At 45.7% G+C, this 16,790-nt stretch overlaps 1 protein-coding gene across 1 annotated transcript in view; it reads left to right on the top strand.

Annotated features, from left to right (window-relative positions):
* The first annotated feature begins 13,321 nt into the window (after positions 1-13,321).
* The window catches only part of FOXK2 (forkhead box K2), a 72,249-nt gene continuing 68,780 nt past the window's right edge, over positions 13,322-16,790 (top strand). Inside the window, exon 1 of the mRNA XM_057715598.1 lies at positions 13,322-13,734. Coding sequence (XP_057571581.1) covers positions 13,322-13,734 — 413 coding nt within the window. The remainder of the gene's footprint in view (positions 13,735-16,790) is intronic.

The raw sequence follows: 16,790 nt of genomic DNA, 5'->3' as shown, positions 1-16,790 counted from the left end.
TGCTTTTTTTTTCCTTCTGTTTTTTGGCTTCCTGTTTAGGGGTGTTCTGACTCTCATAATACCTTTCATCTCTGTGTTGTCATTTTCACTACCCATATTTTCTTAACTATCATGATTCTTTCCCTTCATAATATTGACCATTACGGGTTTTAGTTTCCATTGTGGTACACTTTTTTGATATTTTGAAGTTTCTACCAGACTTTTTCTTTTAGTTTTCTTTTTTTCTTTTTTACCCCTTCTTTCCAGTAAGATACTTCTTTCTGTTTGAATTTTGATATGATCAGTAATTCTTTACAAGTATGCAAAGTTAATATGAATTTAAGACAAATACAAGTGCAACTCAAATACATTTTTTATTGCCCCTACATGTACTGAGCTCCATGACTATGTAATAAAATAACCCTACATCACATCCAGTGATTTACTGAATGTGTGAAGGAGTTCTATCACGGGAAAACATATTTCTTTGGGCCCTTTTGCTGTGTCATATGAAGGTTGAAATGAGTTCATACTGACGTTTCCAGCTGTAGCCCAGAACCACGTGGTTTCCTCCAGCCCTTCCTTGCTTCTCTGTAACTCACTCTCCAACATGAGAAATCTTCCTTGCCCACTTTTTAAAATTATGGTACTTGATTTGTTACAGGCAAGATCCCTGTCTTCTCACCTTTTTGTTTCCTAAATGAAGCAGTGTCTCCTGTGGAGGTAGCTCTCCACTGATGTTGAATTGACACGTTTAACTTTGATGTTTACTATCAGAATTGTCTACAAAACAGTTGCCTCAGCTTTCATGCTCATGTTCTGACTGCCTGCTTCCCCTCTATTTCTCATCCCTAACCCAGGGCCAGCAGGATGAGGCAAGGTTTTTGTCTTGGTCCTGTGTGCTTCACATGAGCTCAGAGAAGTTTTCTTCATGGGCCAATAGACAGTAACTGATTGGAATAATCATTCACTCATTATGTCACTTTCCCAAACTTAACTCTGCATCAGGGCAGAGCCAAAGCTAATCAGGAGCTCCAACTCCAGGCTCAGAGTCCTGTTGGGGTAACATGTGCAATGATGCCCCAGACTGCAAGCTGGGAACCAGGCAGGTACCAAGAGTCTCCAAGGGAGGAGCAGTTCTCACTGCATGGCAGGTGGCCAGGGCAGTGGATGGAGGTGCCACAGGAGCTAGGTCTTGCATTTGGGTGGCTGGTGAACATGTGAGGGGAGGGGGACCCAGGGAAGGGGGCTGGCCATGTGTGAGGGAATTTGGGTTGCTGGTTCAGGTGAGGAGTGCTGAATCAAGGCTGCCTCCCCTCCCTGGCCTGATGAAGGCAGGGCCCATGTCCCCTTTGCTTCCTCTGGGCCTGGGCATCCAGCATTAGACCCGGCATGAGGCGAGAGATGGGAAATGTTTGATAAGTGGACAAGCTAGTGAATGAATGAATGAAAGAGTGAATGCCTGAATGGGCAATGAGTAGCCCATGAGTCACAATTAGCCTGGAGGTTTATAGCTCAGGAGATGGGAGGACCAGGGATGCCCAGACAAACTCTGAGAAGCCACACAGCCCAGGTGAGGTGGGGCTCAGGCTGGGGGCCCTGAGTCAAGGCAATAGAATCTCCTCTATTCAGAAACAACCTTTAGATATTGAATTCTTGTCTGTCCTACTGTCTGTGTCTTGCATGTTTTCCGTGTGGGCTTTGGGGGGACACCAACCTCAGCACAGATATCCAGAAAGGTCACCTGGAGAAGACTTGGCTGGACGATGATACTAAGGGCAACTGAAGTTAGGTCTGCATGTGGCTGACCATGGGACACCAGTCACTACAAAGGGCATGTGCCTCACACCTTCATCCCCCGCTCCCAGGCCATCCCTGGTGTTCTTCTCAAACTTAGGTAAATATGGCCTAGAACACAGGCACATAGGACAGTCTGTGCAGCGCCGCCCACCTCAGGCCTGCCTTTCTGGGACCATTGCCTTAACCCAGGAAGTAAGTACAGTAAGTCCCCTACATATGAATGAGTTCCTTTCTGAGAGTGCATTCGTAAGTCCAATTTCTAAGTCCAACAAAGTTAGCCTAGGTACCCAACTAACACAATCAGCTATATAGAACTGTAGTGTAATAGGTTTATAATACTTTTCACACAAATAATACATAAAAAACAAACACAAACATTTTAAATCTTACAGTACAGTACCTTGAGAAGTACAGTAGTACAGTAGAACAGCTGGCATACAGGGGCTGGCATTGAGTGAACAGGCAAGAAGAGTTACTGGAGGAGGTGGGAGATGGTAGAGCTGAAGGATCATCAGAAATAGGAGACAGAGGACAAGCTGCAATTTCACTCACACCTGACGTTGATGGAATGCACGTTCGCATCTTTGAAGGTTTGCAACTTGAAGGTTCTTTTGTAGGGGACTTACTATACAAATAGCCCCATATGCAGTGGTTTCTGTGACATGTGTGAAGAACTACACAGGGACACGCCCAGGGACCCCCTTCCCGTCCCCAGGTGTACAGAGAGAGGGAACACGCCTCCTCCAGTTTCCAAAGCTCCTAAGGGAGGTGTTTGGAGAAGAGGTTTTGGTAAAGGAGGATTAGAATCACATTTTCAGGTCCAGTTAATATCAGTAAACTTGGTATTCTCAGTATTTTCTTTTTAAAATTGGTATTATAAGATTTATCTCTGAAGCTCTCATTGTTTTAGAATGAAATTCAACTAGGAATGTGTGTATTATTCACCTATAAAACTCACTCTTTCCAAAAATCAGACAGGATTTAAAATATTTTACCAATTTTTAACTTTTATGATCTAATTGTTTTCCAACCTTAACTAAAATGTAATTTTAAATTGCAGTTACAAAAGTGAGACATGCTTATTATTGTTTTTCATTATGGAAAAGGGCAGAATCCTAAGAAGTGGGAGTAGCTCATGTGAGCAGCTGGGTGAGTGTTGTTCTGAGCCTTTCCTGGTGAACAGGTGGTAGATCAGCCCTGACCATGGAGCACACACCATATCGCCGTTACCACACGTGGGCAGAAATGAAAGGGTGACCCTTCATTTCTTTTCTTTTTTAAGAACTTTTATTGAGATATAATTGACATACAATAAACTGCATATATTTAAAGTGTACAATTTAATATTTTTTATCTTATTAGTAATGTATATATGGCAATCCCAATCTCCTAATTCATCCCACCCCCAACCCCCACCCTGCTTTCCCCCCCTGGTGTCCATATGTTTGTTCTCTACATCTGTGTCTCTATTTCTGCCTTGCAAACCGGTTGATCTGTACCATTTTTCTAGATTCTGCATATATGCGTTAATATATATTTGTTTTTCTCTTTCTGACTTCACTCTGTATGACAGTCTCTAGGTCCATCCATGTCTCTACAAATGTCCCAGTTTCATTCCTTTTCACTGCTGAGTAATATTCCATTGTATATATATACCACATCTTCTTTATCCATTCATCTGTTGATGGACATTTAGGTTGCTTCCATGTCCTGGCTATTGTAAATAGTGCTGCAGTGAACACTGGGGTGCATGTGTCTTTTAGAATTATGGTTTTCTCTGGGTATATGCTGAGGAGTGGGATTGCTGGGTCATATGGTAATTCTAATTTTAGTTTTTCAAGGAACCTCCATACTGTTCTCCGTAGTGGCTGTATCAGTTTATATTCCCAACAGTGCAGGAGGGTTCCCTTTTCTCCATACCCTCTCCAGCATTTATTGTTTGTAGATTTTCTGATGACGCCCATTCTAACTGGTGTGAGGTGATACCTCATTGTAGTTTTGATTTGCATTTCTCTATTAATTAGTGATGTTGAGCAGCTTTTCATGTGCCTCTTGGCCATCTGTATGACACCCCTTCATTTCTTTAATGTGTGGATGTCCTAGTAAATATTCAGCTGGCTGCCACTGATATACATTACAGTACTGTGTAGATTTCCATCTTGAACCATGTAGGAATCAATCGAGCACAGCTGTGCTAGTAACTTGTAAATTCCTACACCTGGAACCTCCAAGTCTGAAGATACCATACTTCCAGCTTTGCTCTATTCGAATGATGTTTTTGTGGAAACTCAAAATACTTTCCACAAAATGCTTATATGAGAAAGCACCAAAGGGCGCACCTGGGAGAGCTAGCACCAGCTCCCTGGAATCCAGGAAGGCACCCCTGCCCTGCTGCACCCATCCCATCCATTTGTTTCTTACTTGCCTGCTGAAGGCACTCGGGTTGTTTCAGCTTTTGGTTATTTTGAATAAAGCTGCTGTGAACATTCTTGGACAAGCAATTTTGCAGGCATCTGCTTTCTTTTCTCTTGGGTAAATACCTAGGAGTGGAATGGCTGGATCTACACATATGTGGTAGGGGTGTGTGTGTATAAGATTTTATGTAAGACGCTGCCAGACTATTTTGCAGAGTGGTGGTACCACTTTATAGTCCCACGACAGTGTAGGAGAGTTCTCGTTGCCTCACATCATTGCCTGCACTTAGTCAGTTCGGTCTTTATTAATTTTAACCATTCTTCAGGTATCTTGTGGTTTTAGTCTGTGGTTCCCAGATGACTAGTGATGCCGAACATCTCTCCATGTGTATACTTATCATTCACATATCTTCTTTTGTGAAATAGCTGTTTATAAAGGATATAGCTTTATATATCCTTATTATATAAAGGATATTCTAAAGGATTTGGCTTATTATAAAGAATATTCTAAAGGATACAGGTGATGACTTCCCTGGTGGCGCAGTGGTTAAGAATCCGCCTGCCAATGCAGGGGACATGGATTTGATCCCTGGTCTGGGAAGATCCCACATGCCGCAGAGCCTATGTGCCACAACTACTGAGCCTTTGTGCCACAACTACTGAAGCCCTCACACCTAGAGCCAGTGCTCTGCAGCAAGGGAAGCCACTGCAATGAGAAGCCTGTGCACTGCAACAAAGAGTAGCCCCCTGCTCGCCACAACTCAAGAAAGCCCACGCGCAGCAACAAAGACCCAATGCAGCCAATAAATAAATAAATAAATTTATTTATTAAAAATAAAGGATACAGATGAGGAGATGTACACGATGAAGCTCAGAAGGGTCTGAAGTGGAGCTTCTGCCCATGTGGGGTTGAGGTGCCACCCTCCTGGCACATGTGTGTGTTCACTAACCTGGGAGCTCTCTGAACCCCATAGTTGAGAAACTTTTATGGAAGTTTCATCATATAGTCATGGTTGATTATTAACTCAATCTTCAGCCCCTCTCCCAGAGGACGGGGTGGGGCTAAAACTTCCACTTCTAACCCTGGCTTGGTCTTTCTGGTGACCAGCCCCCATCCAGGAGCCCACCCAGATTTGCCTCATTAGAACAAAAGATGCTCCTATCACACAGGAAATTCCAAGGGATTTAGGAGCTCTGTGTCAGGAACCAGAGGCAGAGACCAAGTATATATTTATGTCACACTGCCCTTTCCCTACTGAGTAACTTTGGTACCTCTGTTGAAAATCAGTTGATTCTATACATGGAGGTCTATTTCTGGACTTTTTATTGTGTTCCACTGATTTGTCTGCTCATATGCCAGTACCCCACAATTTTGATTAGTATAGCTTTATGTTGACTTAATTACTATAGCTATACTGTATTTTATTAGCTTTTCATTAAAAGCTGAATTAGAGGAGGCATCTTAGGTTCACTTGGTTACTACAGCTTTATTTTAATTTATAATATAGCTGTAAATCCTTCAAACTTAGTTCTTTTTCAAGATCATTTTGATCCTTTGCACTTCCATATGAGTATATGTGCTGCCGAAGCAAGCACACCATATGAGTATTGGAAGCAGCTTGTCAATTCCTACCAGCAAGCCAGCTGAGGATTTGATTGGGATGGTATTGACTCCATAGATCAATTGGGCCATATAACCAACTTAGCAAATCAATATTCAAGAATACATTGCTGGGGCTTCCCTGGTGGTGCAGTGGTTAAGAATCCGCCTGCCAATGCAGGGGACACGGGTTTGATCCCACATGCCTCGGAGCAACTAAGTCCACGCGCCACAACTACTGACCCTGTGCTCTACAGCCTGCAAGCCACAACTGTTGAGCCCGTGTGTCACAACTACTGAAGTTTGTGTGCCTAGTGCTCCACAAGCCACCGCAATGAGCAGCCCTCGCACCACAATGAAGAGTAGCCCCCCTGCTCACCGCAACAAGAGAAAGCCTGTGAGCAATAACGAAGACCCAGTGCAGCCAATAAAAATAAAAAAAAAAGAATTAATTACTTTTGTTTAGTGATCTATACCAAAATAGTTAACTAAACCAATCAGGATGAACTCTACGTTGGCAGGTACTTCTCCGCATATAGGACAGCAGGGGAGAAAATGGCATCAGTAATTATGATCATGGGCACCGTGAGACTGTGAAATGCCTCAACTGTCAAGAAAAGTCACGTCAGTAAGGTTTTGATGTCAGGTTGTTGTGACTGTATCACAACTATTTGAAACTTCATAGTCATATGATAAATTTGGGTTTCTTAAAAAATTTATTTTACTGAAGTCTAGTTGATTTACAATGTTGTGTTAATTTCTGCTGTATAGCAAAGTGATTCAGTTATACATATATACATTCCTTTTCATGATGGTTTATTACAGGTTACTGAATATAGTTCCCCATGCTATATACTAAGACCTTGTTGTTTATCTATTATATATATAAAAGTTTGCATCTGCTAACCCCAAACTCCCAATCCTTTCCTCCCCACCCTCCCTCCTCCTTGGCAGCCACAAGTCTGTTCTCTCTGTCTGTGACTGTTTCTGTTTCATAGATAAGATTATTTGTGTCATATTTTAGATTCCACATATAAGTGATAAATTTGGATTTCTTTATCAAGTGGACCTCAATTCAGCTTCGTGGTTTGACAAATATATGAAATGCCTACTACCTGCCTGCTACTGTAATGCTGAGGTAAGAACACAGGAACAGCCACATTCCTGCCTCAGAGCCAAGGATGTTTGATCAAATGGAACATTTCATTCGTCTCAGAATCATGGGCAGCAAAAAAGTTTATGGTAATAAGATTTATTTACTCCCTGGTATATGTGTTTTCTATAAAGAAGAAAACCAGAAATGTGAAATTTACCATTTATTCAAGGTAATACCTTTTGAATTTCCAGTACTGATTACCAGCAGGGCCATATTTTAATGAACATACCTTATATTTCCTCTGAAAGCTTGGCCAAAATAAGAATATTTGTCTCCTCTCTATACACTTTTCCCATGTAATTCAAAGTGGTGCTTCCATCTTGTCAAAATGGACAGGGTATCCACAGCCAAGGACAGAGCTGAAAGCAGTGCCTGGCAGCCCAGTCAGATGGATGGAGCTGCATGAGTTCCTGAGGCAGCTGTGTGCTGAGCGCCTGTCACTATGAGTGACATACAGCTCGAGGTCTGCAGTAGTAGAGTCAGGGAGACAAGACATACACCATGTGAGAAAAGTAACAGTAGAGAAAGTAACAGTGCACGGTAGTTATGAAGTGTCACAGAACACACGTTAGGGCCCTGGAGACCCCAGCAGAGTTGCTGCAGCACTGGAATACTTTATGCAAGAGGGAACTGGATAGGTGGGGAAAGGTGCTGGGTGCAGGCAGCAGATGAGCAGAGGTGCAATGCAGGGGTCAACGGGCAGGTGGCAGTCAGGGTGGAGTTGGGCACAGGTGGAGCTGAGGGGCTGGTGGGCACAGGTCCTCCACACCACCTAGGAGCAGTGAGAAGAAATGGGGAAAGTTGGGCAGGAGCTGACAGGGAGGAAACGCAGACTGCTGGGTCTGGCTTCCATCTGGTGTCTAACCATGAGCTTCTGAAGGTTTTTTAGTAGGAAAAGTTATGAAACCTGGTATTACATTCTCAAGATTCCAGGACTTCTCATCACAAGTTGTTCACATTATTTTGTTAAATGAAACCAGCTGCAGTGCCGGGATTTACTCTGAAGTTTTGTTTCTTAGAGTATCAAAATTCATGATTATTAGATCATCAATACACACCCTCTTTAGGCTGAGTGGCACATAGGAAGCCTTGTTTTTGCTTTTCCAGTGAAGTGATGAAGCGCAGACTGAAGTGCTGACGTGCGCAAGTTAGTCCACCTCTCTGTGCCCCTGAGGAGTACTGTGTGGGCGGGAAATGCATCATAAGGATGGCCTAAGCCAGTATCCAGACAGGCCTTAGAGTAGTGCCTGGCATGCAGAGGATGTAGCACAAGGGTTTTTTAACTGAATCACAGACAATTCTGATAGCACATTCCCCTGTCAGGACAGCCCTGACAAACACTGGAGGTGTCAGGCCTTGTTTGAATCTCATTTTCTTCTAGAAAGAGGGTTTTCAAGTGGGGCAGCATCCTGGGATAGCCCCTAGAGCCTCCTCAGAATGGAGGGTTAGAGCTGGAAGAGGCTTCCGAGAGCAGCCAGTGCTGTGGCCCATCTTATAGGTGAGGAAACTGAGAATATGGGCAAGATGGCACCCAGGCTACACCACTCGTCAGTTAATGGAAAGACCCAGGTGGAAATCTGAGACTTCTGCTGGCACATGATGTGGCTGGACCACTGCAGAGTTTTTTGTTTTTTTGTTTTTAATTTTTTTGGGGGTACACCAAGTTCAATCAACTGTTTTTTAATTTTTTGGGGGGTACACCAAGTTCAATCATCTGTTTTTATACACATATCCCTGTATTCCCTCCCTTCCTTGACTCCCCCCACCCCCGAGTCCCCCCCACCCTCCCCACCCCAGTCCTCTAAGGCATCTTCCATCCACTGCAGAGTTTTGATGGTGAGGGTACATAATCATTTTTATGGAGTGTAACTGGCTGAGTTAGTTAATAAGTATTTAAATCTATATCCTTACTGACTTTTTTGCCTGGTTGTTCTATTAATTACATAGCAACATGTTAAAATCTCAAATTATATTTGTGGGTTATTTCTCCTTTTGATTCTGTCAGTTTTTGCTATGAACATTAAGAAGTTATGTTATTATATCTGCTCAGGATTTTGTGAACTCATTTGTTAGGTGTTTTTTTTCTCCCTTTAATCTAGTCTCCGACTTTTTTTTTTTTTTTGGCTGCACTACTTGGCTTGCGAGATCTTAGATCTCGGCTTAGGGATTGAACGTGGGGCCATGGCAGTGAAAGTGTCAAGTCTGAACCACTGGACCACCAGGGAATTCTAATGTCTCTGGCTTCTAACTGTAGTTTTCTATACATTTACATTTAATGTAATGATAGTTGGGTTTAAAGCCACCACCTTGCTGTTGTGTATTTGTTCCATCTGCCCTTTATTCCATCTCTCTTGCCTTCTACTGAATTATTTGTGTACTTTAAAATTTTTGTTTCATCTCCTCTATTGTATTTTTGGCATATATATTATGTATGTTAATATATATTTTATATATTATTTTTGCCAACCTTTCTGGATCTGTGAGTTGGTATATTCTCACCAATTTGTAAAATCTGTACACATTCTCTCTTTAAAAATTTCTTCTCTTCCATTTCTTTTCCCTTCCTTTTGAGAGTCCAATTTCATGTGCATTAGACCTTTTGATCTTGTCCCATGGGTCTCTAATACTCTTTTCTGTTATCTTTTTTCCTTATTTTAATTTTTTCCTGTGTTTTCATTCAGATGATTTTTATTGATATGACCTTGAGTTGAAACTTCCTCTCTTCAGCTGTATTCTGTCTCCTAGGGTGTGGCCTTTCTGGTGTCCCAGCTGGTTGTCTGAGTTGCACCAAGATCTCTTCCCTTTGCTTCAACATCTCCCAGTCCTGCAGGACCTCTGCAATCTCTGTTCAGTTCTCATGTAGGACCTGCAGACAGAAGAGGTTCAACGAGGTTAGGCTGCTTTAATAAAACTTCCTCCAGTTCGGTTTATTTATGTGTATACATTTATTTAAAAAATAGGGATAATACTGATTTTGTACCGTTTCATTCTATAATTCTCCTCACTGGATATATGGACTAATTGTCAGGGGAAGAAAAGCCCTAGATATTATTGAGACAAATCTCCAATATAATTCAACTCTTTAGTCTTAATCAAAACTTGCATATTTTTTTTTAAGAATTTTCTTTTGATGTGCACCATTTTAAAAGTCTTTATTGAATTTGTTACAATGTTGCTTCTGTTTTATGTTTTGATTTTTTGGCCAGGAGGCATATAGGGTCTTAACTCCTCGACCAGGGATGGAACCCGCACCCCCTGCATTGGAAGGCGAAGTCTTAACCACTGGACCGCCAGGGAAGTCTCCAGAAGTATTTTTAACATGAGACAAATTCACAGCAAACCACAAAATAAAAATATGTATGTGTATATGAATCTCTCTCTCTCTCCAGGCATAAAAATAGGGTCATCAATAAATTATGTTCAAGTATAAATACTTACTGTATTTAGAACTAAAATTGTGGGAGAATTTGAGTTTAGAAGAAAAGGATTTAATACAACTCCTGACTGTTAACCAAGTATTTATATATTTATAAAACATATGACAGTGGGTTTCAAACTACAATGGCATTCAGGATCCATTTGATACATTTAAGGAATGATGTCATGGTTTTATTTTATTAAAAAAAATTTTTTTTGGCTGCACCACACAGCATGTGGCATCTTAGTTCCCCAACCAGGGATTGAACCCATGCCCCTTGCAGTGGCAGCACGGAGTCTTAATCACTGGACCGCCAGGAAAGTCCCCATGATTTTATTTTAAAAGGCAATATTTATAATATTTGGGAAATTACATCTATTGCAACTATTTAAACCTGATGGAAACTTTTGCTATTATCGTAAATGTGCGAGCTTACAAATTTTCACAAAACTAGTTTGTTGGGTACTTACACAAAAAGCTTTGAGGATCATGAGTCCAAATACCCTTTTCTGTAGCCTGAATCATTACAAGAGACACAAATGGGCCTCCCTGTTTTCAGTTTTGTCTCACACAGCAGACAGGTTGATCTTTTTAACAGTTAAACTGGGTCACATCACTCATTACTTGAAATACCCAGGGTGCTGAGGGGCCAGCGGAGCAGCAGCCTGTGAATTGCTCTCTGGCTGTCTCTCCCCTCATGCAGGGGCCTCCCCCTGCCTCTGACACACCGAGCACACAGTATTCCTGCCTCTGAGCCAATGCCCTTGCTCTTTGCCCAGAGGTCACTGTGGCCCTGGCTCATGTCCTTCAGGCATCAGGTCAGAGATGCCCTCCTCCTCTGGCTCTCCTGCCCGCCTCTCAGACCTCTCACTCTGCTCTATGTGCTTCTCCTTAGCTGTGCCTGTATGTGTTAACACGTGCACTGGGGGTCCTCCATAAGCACCACCAGGCATGTTCCCCACGTGGCAGGTGCCCTGAAGTCTTGCTCTCCTCCTGTCCCTTTGTCCGGCATGGACACACCCCTTGGATGAGAGAACAAACCTTTGTAAGCCCTAGGTCGGGTGTGTCTCCTCCACATCTCTGCCTTCAGCTGCTTGATGTAAAGAGCAACAACGCTGCCAAACTCTGAGAGCATCTCCTGGTGCTGTTTCTCTGTCTCAGCGGATCTTGTGTGCGGCTTCCTTTTGGTCCTTCTATCAAACGTGCTGATGGGACGTGCTGCTGGGTCTGCTCGCTGCTCTCTGTCCAACCCTGGCCTGTGCCTGGTATACAGCGGGTGTGTACTGAGCTCTCGGAATGGATGGAAGGACCAGTAGGAGCTCCCGCTGCTCTGGAGCCTTTTCTGACTATCCCAGTGTCAGTGACCTCTTTCCTTCTCATAACCGTGTGGTTGTTACGGTTTCCACTTGCCTGGCATTGTCCACCTTTTCATCAAGAGGTCCTGTGTCTACATAATAGGGATATCGTTGAGACACATCAGTGCAATGGGACAGCTCATCCTCTTTATACCTGTAGGCCTGGGTTCCCTGCATGAGGCGGACACTGTGTTGATGAAAAAATGTGAAAAGCAAGTGAATGCTTCTAGTGAGCGTCCTTATATAAGTTCAACAGCACACAGCACATACTCCAAACACGGTCAATTACTTTATCACAAGGAGGCTTCCGAATGCCTGGTAGAGTGGTGGTTGTCCCCAACCAGAGCACCAGGACCTTCGGACAACACACTGCAGTCACTCTGACAACTGGTGTGGAAACATCCGTCATACTTGATGGGATGCTCTTTCTTCTGATCGACTGTGTTTTGTTTGTGAATGAAAGGTTCCCCCACTTATTAGGGATTGGCCAAAAAGGTCCTTCGGGTTTTGCGAACATCTTACAAAAAACCGAACAAACTCTTTGGCCAACCCAATACTTCCACACTTGTCTCAAACACCACCTAAAGTCTCTCCCACATATACGTATTTAACGAAACTATTTTCCTTCTGTCTAGGAGATTCTGCCATACTTATGGTTCAAAGCAGTGTTAACCCCTAGGAGTTTGTACTATAACCACAAACACATCTACAGCAAATGAAACAGACGAATGTCGTATTCAGAGGAACACGTTAATTTCCACTTCTTTTGAATGGGTGTTTACACAGAGAACCCCAAGCGCCGGGCTCTGTCATTGGGGCCCGACCTGCCTGCGGTCCTCGAGGCTTCCCGCTCACCCCCGGCCCACGGCGTCCGGATGCTGGCCCGCGCCCCTGCGCCCCTCCCCACGCCCCCGTGGGCACTCCCCGCAGGCCCTCCCCACTCTCCTCCCGGAGGACCCTCCCCCCCTGCCCCCGTGGACACTCCTCACGGCCTCTCCCCGCTCGCCTCCCCTTCCCCGCTCGCCTGCCCCTCCCCGCCACCCCGCAGACACTCACGGTGGGGTCTCATTGCCACCGCAACCGTAGAAACGCCTGGATTTCGGCTGCCAGCACGCGGCAGGCTCCGGCCACGCTTGAGGGTGCGCGCGTGACAGCAGCGGCAAAGCGCGGGGCCGGGCGCGGAGTGTGCGGGCCCCCGCCACCTGCCCGCGCCGACCTTGACCCCAGCCGGGTCCCCGGTTCCCCGCGCTGCGCGGCGCCGCGCGTTGGCTCGGCGGCTCCGCGGCCGCCTTGCTCCGTGGCCGCCTTGCTCCGTCCCGGGTTTTCCAGCCCGCCCGGAGCCGCGCCTGCGTCGGGCGCCGCGGCCGACGTGCGGGCGCACGGCCGGCGTGCCTCGCCATTGGCCCGTCTCCGGTAGCCCCACTGCCGTGCACCGCCCTCATAGGCGGGCGCGGCCGTCAGTCACAGGCCCGGCGCCGGCCCGCGGCGCGCCGCGCGTGTCCCGCCCCTCGCCGCCGCTCGTCGCTCGCCGGCCGGCGGCCTCGTTCGGCCCTCTGCTCCGTGGCGGCGGCGGAAGGCGGCCCGGGCCCTCGCAGGCCCATGGCGGCGGCCGCGGCGCTCCCGGGGGCGGGCGGGCCTCCCGCGGGCGGCGGGGCCGGGGGCGGCGGGGGCGCGGGCGGCGGGTCCCCGCCGGGCGGCTGGGCCGTGGCGCGCCTCGAGGGCCGCGAGTTCGAGTACCTGATGAAGAAGCGCTCGGTGACCATCGGGCGCAATTCGTCGCAGGGCTCGGTGGACGTGAGCATGGGCCACTCGAGCTTCATCTCGCGGCGCCACCTCGAGATCTTCACGCCCCCGGGCGGCGGCGGCCATGGCGGGGCGGCCCCGGAGCCGTCGGCGCAGTCTGGGCCCGACGCGGGCGGCGACTTCTACCTGCGCTGCCTCGGCAAGAACGGCGTGTTCGTGGACGGCGTGTTCCAAAGGCGCGGGGCGCCGCCGCTGCAGCTGCCGCGCGTGTGAGTGGGGCCGGGGGCGGAGGGGGGGGGTGCGGCCTGGCTGGAGGGACCCGGTTCCCGACCACGACCCCTACCCCGACCCGGACCACGCACTTGCGATCCACCCTGACGCACGGTTCGCTACCCCCACCTACGACCAGGAGGACCCAGATCCGGGCCCTGATCACCACCCTGGATCTGCTGCCCCCACCTACGTCCGGCAGCCAGGACCCAGCGCCCGGCCAATGATCCCCGCCTGGTCTTAGCCACGAGTAGGACACAGTCAAAACCCAGACTCAGAACCCCATTCCGACCCCATACTCTTGTCCGTCCTCCCCACAACCAGGACCTAGATCCCGACATCTGGTTCCTACGACCAGAACCAGACCCCATCACCCCGGCCGGATCCCATTCCATGACCCCAGTGTCTCGGCCTCATCCACGGTCCCCACGACCGATGTACAGATTACAGCCCCTGCCCGGGATCCCCCACCCTCACCTTTCCAAAGCTGTAGGCTCAGGCAGCTGTCCACGTGGGCTGAGCTTTTCTGGGGTTGTCTCTGCCTTCTGGGAGTTAGCATGTATTTTTCATAACTAGCACGTAGGTAGCATGGAATAGAAATGTAAAACTCTGGTTGGTGGAACTGCCCAAAACAAAAATCAGTGTCTTCTTAATTGATGATGGGTTATCTGTTACTTTGTTTTTGTTCCACATGTTTTTCATTTCAAGGGTGTGTTTTTTTAAGCTGCAAGGACTTCTTTTTCTCATTGTGTTTCTTGTAGCCTTAAAATTGAAAGCTCTGGAAGCATGATGAATGTTTAACTCTGTGCTCTGAACCTTAAAATTTTGGGAAAACTAGATATTTTCAACATAACTTTTTTTTTAAAAAGTCAACTATTTAGAAATTATTATGAGGTGTTATAGAGTATAATTAAGTGAGCTTCATGAGGAACTGTCAATCCTGCTACAAAGCAATTCAACTTGGTTGTATGGTTTTGTGAAGATATCATTTAGCCTGCTTGAAAACAAATTGCTCTCTAGGAAATGCTAATTATTCCTCAGGGGCTTTCTAGATTATTCCAAGTAGAAGCTTTCTCCATGAACTGGAATTTTTGACTGCTTTCAGTTGTTGGAGATGGTGATAAGAGCTGGTGCTTTTCTTTATTCCTTCACTTTTGTACATGGGTGCTGTGTTACTGATTAGCCTGTAAAGCTGCACCAGCTAGTTCCTTAAACCTTGATGGGAGCATTTCAAAGAATGTTATTTTTCAAACCAGAATGTTGTTTGTGTGTATTTATACTGTAGATTGCATAAAACCGATAGTAGGGACCTGACGGCTGCTTTTTAATTTGACAGTTTGTTTACAGATAACTTGGTGTCACAACAAAGGGTATTATAATTTTACTTTGAGAACTTTGAGGTTTTTAAAGAAAATTCTGTTATTATCATTCAGCCAAAACCATTTGTGTTGCCATACCAAACATGGAAATAAATTGACTTTTCTGCAAGGGAGAAGAATTCAGACTTTTTGAGGAGTGGAGTGAGCCTTGCAGAAGAGATGAGTAAGAAAGGCAACGAGGGGACTTCCCTGGCAGTCCAGAGGTTAAGACTGAGCTTCCAATGCCATGAGGCGGGACAAAACAACGGAAACAGAACAAAAATTAAAAAAGAAAAGATCAAAAAGAAAAAAGAGAGAGAGAGAGGTGATGGGTAGAGGCCAGGCCCCTGGCCTTCATCTCCAGCTAGTGCACATTGAAGAGCCCCTGGGTCACCGAGGTTTCCACCAGGCCTGGACTTCTTTTGGGCCTGGGAACCTCTGCCCATACTGACAGAGGGTAGTGGTTTTTTTAAGGAAAGGGTTTTGGCATTTTTACAGTGTGAGATAGTGGATAAACTTTTAGGATTTGCAGCACCTCCCTTTTCATAAGACATTATTTCCAAATTGTTGGTGTAGGGTGATAACAGATACAGGTTAATGGAAAAAACTGTGTAAAGGTGATTGGTGCTAACTAAATGCAGGGAAATTGTTTTAAAAACCTTTTTCTTGAAAAAAAATCCTTGATTTTCGGCCAAGTATGCAGGGCTGTGTACAGAAATGCAACTTTTTCCTCCCCAGGAGCATTTAATTTGTTGGAGGTTCAGGTGTTATTGGGACTGGGGGGTGCTGGGCGCGGGTGGTCTGTGGAGTGGTCTAGGTGGGGGAGCCATGGACCACCTGGGCCGGGCTCCTGACGTGGGCAGGTGGAGTGGCCTTACAGGTATGGCTGAGCAGGTAGCCTGGCACTGGAGAGGTAGAATTCGGGCTGGAAAGGAGTTTGAGGACAGGTTTGTGGAGCATGAGGTTTGCCTGGGCTTGGTAGGGGAGCATTTTCACAGTGGTCACTGAGAGAATGAAAAATGTTCTCTTGGCGGACAGGGTTTTTGTTTGTCTAAGGACCTGGTCTGGCGCCTGAGTGAGCAGTAAAGTGTTTTAGGAAGATCTGTTGGGCAGGAATGTCTAGTTTGCTGTTGTTGCTCTTGTGACCATGGTAGCAAACTAAGTATAATTTATAAGTAAAAATAAGCAACTCTTTAACAGTTGTTTATACTTTGAAATGTCAAATGAATTTGATGTATTTTTTGATCAGTGAGATTCTAAATATCTAATAGCCAAACATTAATAGAGCAAGTTGAATTTACTATTGCTCAAAGATATTTAACATGCAGAAAAGTGACCCTGTTCCTATGCTAAATTAGTTGTCTATCAGTTGGTGATACAGCAACACTTTCTCTTTCTTATGTGGCATGTTTTAACTTGCAAGTGAAGTTTGGTAATGTCACACTTGAAGACTTTCTCATTAAATCATAGATAGCATCCTCTAAGGTGAGGACAGGAGAAAGCTGAGCAGACAGTGGCTTCTGGAACTTTGCAGGTGAAGACTCCAAGAAAAGAACTGAAGGATCTCACAGTGACTCGGTCTTGCTTAGATAATAGGGATTGGGCAGAACGAAGGTTCCTAGAGAATACTAGTACCAGGAAGTGGGAAATAAGAAGGGGAGTGCCAAGAGAGGAGAACCTCGGGAAAAGGACAGTGA

The sequence above is a fragment of the Hippopotamus amphibius genome, chromosome 17, assembly GCF_030028045.1.
Source record: "Hippopotamus amphibius kiboko isolate mHipAmp2 chromosome 17, mHipAmp2.hap2, whole genome shotgun sequence".
Classification (NCBI taxonomy): Eukaryota; Metazoa; Chordata; class Mammalia; order Artiodactyla; family Hippopotamidae; genus Hippopotamus; species Hippopotamus amphibius.
Note: the sequence above shows the minus strand (reverse complement) of the source record. Positions and strands in the feature narration are given on the sequence as shown.